The sequence below is a fragment of the Polistes fuscatus genome, unplaced genomic scaffold (assembly GCF_010416935.1).
Source record: "Polistes fuscatus isolate 324 unplaced genomic scaffold, CU_Pfus_HIC Scaffold2, whole genome shotgun sequence".
Classification (NCBI taxonomy): Eukaryota; Metazoa; Arthropoda; class Insecta; order Hymenoptera; family Vespidae; genus Polistes; species Polistes fuscatus.
The window spans coordinates 7,167,510-7,171,033 of NW_025113096.1; the positions used below are offsets into that span (position 1 = coordinate 7,167,510).

The window sequence follows — 3,524 nt, forward strand, 5'->3', positions numbered from 1 at the left end:
GATATGTATTTTATTCCCTGCGAATACCATTAATTACTGATAAATTAGAATACAATTCTTTCGATATTATTAATAATATTAAAAATGTCTTTGTTCGCACATTTCTTCATTTTAATGTGTTTTTGTAAATAAGATTCATATAAAATAGAAGAATTTTTTTTTTTCTTAATAGATATGACCTTTCTTGTTAATTATGTTAAATATTAATATTATTATTAAATGGAATAATGTTAAATAAATCTACAAGTGACATATATATACGTATATATAAATAGTTAGTTATCAAATAATATTAGTAAAATATAAGACTGATATAAGATAGTGACGTAATAAATTTCTTACTATGAAAAGCTTGTACGATAAAACTTAATCAAAGTTAATATAACTCTACTTTTATATAATAAATAAATGAAAAGTAATAAGAATAACATAATAAATATACAATTGTTTTTAAATATTTAAATTTGTTTCATTATTCTGATGATGATGATATCGATGATGTTATTGTGCAAATCATTTGTTGCTGTATTATCTCTTTCTTAAGTCTATATGAATTTTTAAGATGAACTATTTTCATACTATTGTCACGATAAAATTGTAAGTACGATGAACACCACATTATTTTCAAGAAAAAGAGAAAGAGAGAGAGCAGTTAATACTTAATGAGGTAGAAAATTAGTTAAGATGCTGTAAAATCAAAAAGTGGCATTTCAAGTGGCGTTAATGGTGGCAAGGGTGGTAGATTTAGCGAATGCGTATCTCCTGACCTGATTTCATCATTAGGACTTACAGATACAGTGCGCAAACGTTCTTTTAATTGTGTTACTTCTTTTTCTTTAATTTCTAGTTGAGCTACCAAGCTTTCAACGAGGCTACGTAAATGAGAATTAACAGTTTTTAATTCTTCTATTACCGTGGTGGTATCTTTAGGGTATTTCGATGAATTACTATTTTCTGTTTCTGGTACTAAAATTAAGCTTATCAAACTATCCTGTTCTTGGATAGTTTTAAATATAGCTTGTCGCAATGAACTATCATTTTTATCCGATGTAGATTCTGCGGAATTTCCTCTTTCGTTTTGTTTAGATATTTGTTTAGAATTTCTTTTTCGAATTTCTAAATCAATCTTATATTCTTCGTATTGTGCATGCTTCATCCTGAGACATAAGAAGAAAAGAAATGAAAAATTGAAATCGCAATTTCATTTTCCTCTTCGCAAATTCTTTTTCCTCTTTTTCTCAGCATTTATAAATATCGACAAAGATTATAATAGAAATAATTTATTTACCTAACAATAGCTGCTTGTCTTTTGTGATAATCTCGTTGAAGTGCAAGAGATTCCAAAGTTACAGCTGTATGCATAGATCCGGAGAAAGGTATATAACTTTGACTATTTACAATTGAAGGTTCAGATTTATTAAGGCTGGTTTGAAGTTTTATAAATGCCTTTGTTAGAAGATTAGCAACAGCTTCGTGACACTCCGCTGCTTCCTCAAAACGTCCTTCTCTTAGATATGCATCGGCCCTCCTTTGCCGTACGTGTGCCTTTAAAATTAAATTAATAAAAGTTTATAGGAATGTCAAGCAAAACAAGAGAGAAAAAAAAAGAAAAAAAACTTAATATATTAAAAACTTTATCTACAAGTTTATCACTTTAAAAATTTACTTCTAAGATGGAAGTATTTAGTTGTGTAATATTTGTATAATTTTTACTTATTAAGAGCAGTATTAAAATCATTATACAATCAAAGAGTATAAAGAAGTTTTACAAATTTAATTCTACATAAAACATTTTTAAAAATAATCTACTTTTATTTACTTGTATCACACACACACACACACACAAAATTTAAAAATTCAAATGGATGGTAATATATGAACTTAATAATTAACACTGAAAATCACTTATGTATTTATAGGTTTAAATTGTTCAATTTGATTGAATTCCTTCATATGTTATAAGTAAAAACATGGTAAAATATTGAACTGATAGTCATGGTTATTCTGATTGATACTGTTCTATCTTATTGTTGGTAAAAAATATATATTAAAGAGTATGAATAGACCTTCAGATAATTTTCAGTTAGATATGAATATATATATATATATATATATATATATATATATGATATTATTTCTAAGGTTGTCTCCTCAACTTACATTGCTTTATTTCAAAACATTACAGTTCTTATCGTCTTTAATGAATTTTTATCTACGCGTATACATATATATATATATATATTTTAACGATAATAATATAGAAAGTAATATGAGAAGAATATAGGAATTTTATTTCTTGTTGATATTTCTATTGTTTTAAATTGTAATTTAAATTATTTTTCCAAGTTCATGTTATATAATTAAACAAAATTATAATTAATAAAAATAAATAATTGCAAACAAAGTAAAGGTATTGGTGACGATAGAAAATATTTGATTACAAAATTTCTTTTATTAAAATGAATCCGTATAAGATCTTCCAGTCATTAACTTTCAAAATGTTTGGATAAACAAAAATAATATAGATTTTTTCATCGGAATAATTATTTTGAAGAAAAATATATTTGTCGGTCACTGTTATCTCTTAAGTAACAATCCTCCAAATTTCTTTCTAATTATAAACAAAATATCAATGCACTATATTCATTTGACAGTAATTGTTCTTAATTAACATTTGTCGCTTATATCATATCTTTTGTTTCACTTTGCCATCGTCAACTGGGAAATTGATTAGAGTTTTTAACGATAGATAATAAGAATTATGCTAGCGATGTAAATATCTCCTCTTAATTTTAAATGCATCATATTGAAAAAAGTTAAGAAAAGAAAAGAAAAGAAAAGAAATGAAATGAAAAGGAAATAATTTCAAAAGAAAATAAGAGGAAGTCAAAATTTAATAAAATAAAAAAAGTATTATTTATGAACTTAGAAACATTTAAATAATACATTCAACTAGCCCTACTAAATAAAACACAAGTAATAAACAAATGTGGTAATTAAAAAAAAATAAAAATCAAAAATAAGAAAAAATAGAAGGGAAGAAAAAATGTCATTAAAAATTATTTACAAATAAGTATAAAAACGTAATGATGAAAAGAGAGATTAAGGGAAAAAAGCAATATATGAATGATTTCTCCGTGTGCAATAGGAGAAGACGTAAATCAAAAACGAAGAAAACATAAACTCCAATAATAAAGCGTCTGTTGGTACTCACCAGGTTCAAGGCAGAACCCTCCATGACTGATCAGCTGATCGAACGATAGGAAGAAAACAGAACAAAACACGTGCCTAGTTATCAACCGCAGGAGGTTTTCGTAAAAGCTTATTCTAGTTATATCAATTGAGCATTGCTCTAGTAAAGTATGTTTTGATATAGTTACTCGGATTCGTCGCAAGATGGTGGTAGTTGTACACCTTAAATGAATAGGGTTAACTGACGCGTATCATATTCTTGTTATTGTCTATAATTTTTACCTAATATCTTTGTTAATTACGCAGTGCATTTTAATTCTTTTACATCTAAA

The 3,524-nt window shown here is 25.9% G+C and overlaps 1 protein-coding gene across 1 annotated transcript; it reads right to left on the bottom strand.

Moving 5' to 3' along the window:
* Positions 1 to 279: 279 nt before the first annotated feature.
* On the bottom strand, positions 280 to 3,320 carry LOC122516752 (nuclear receptor-binding factor 2-like). Its single transcript, XM_043634835.1, has 3 exons — positions 3,215 to 3,320; positions 1,289 to 1,545; positions 280 to 1,157 (listed from the first exon to the last, which is right to left on the bottom strand). Exons 1-3 carry the CDS (start codon positions 3,236 to 3,238, stop codon positions 680 to 682), a joined length of 759 nt encoding a protein of 252 aa, XP_043490770.1. The 5' UTR covers positions 3,239 to 3,320; the 3' UTR covers positions 280 to 679.
* Between the last annotated feature and the right edge of the window lie 204 nt (positions 3,321 to 3,524).

Excerpts from the sequence above, each read along its gene's own strand:
- LOC122516752 (XM_043634835.1), bottom strand. The coding sequence starts at position 3,238 with ATGGAGGGTTCTGCCTTGAACCTG. Across the intron at positions 1,546-3,214 it reads AGGGTTCTGCCTTGAACCTG|GCACACGTACGGCAAAGGAG; the intron begins GTGAGTACCAAC and ends TTAATTTTAAAG. Across the intron at positions 1,158-1,288 it reads AGACAAGCAGCTATTGTTAG|GATGAAGCATGCACAATACG; the intron begins GTAAATAAATTA and ends CTTATGTCTCAG.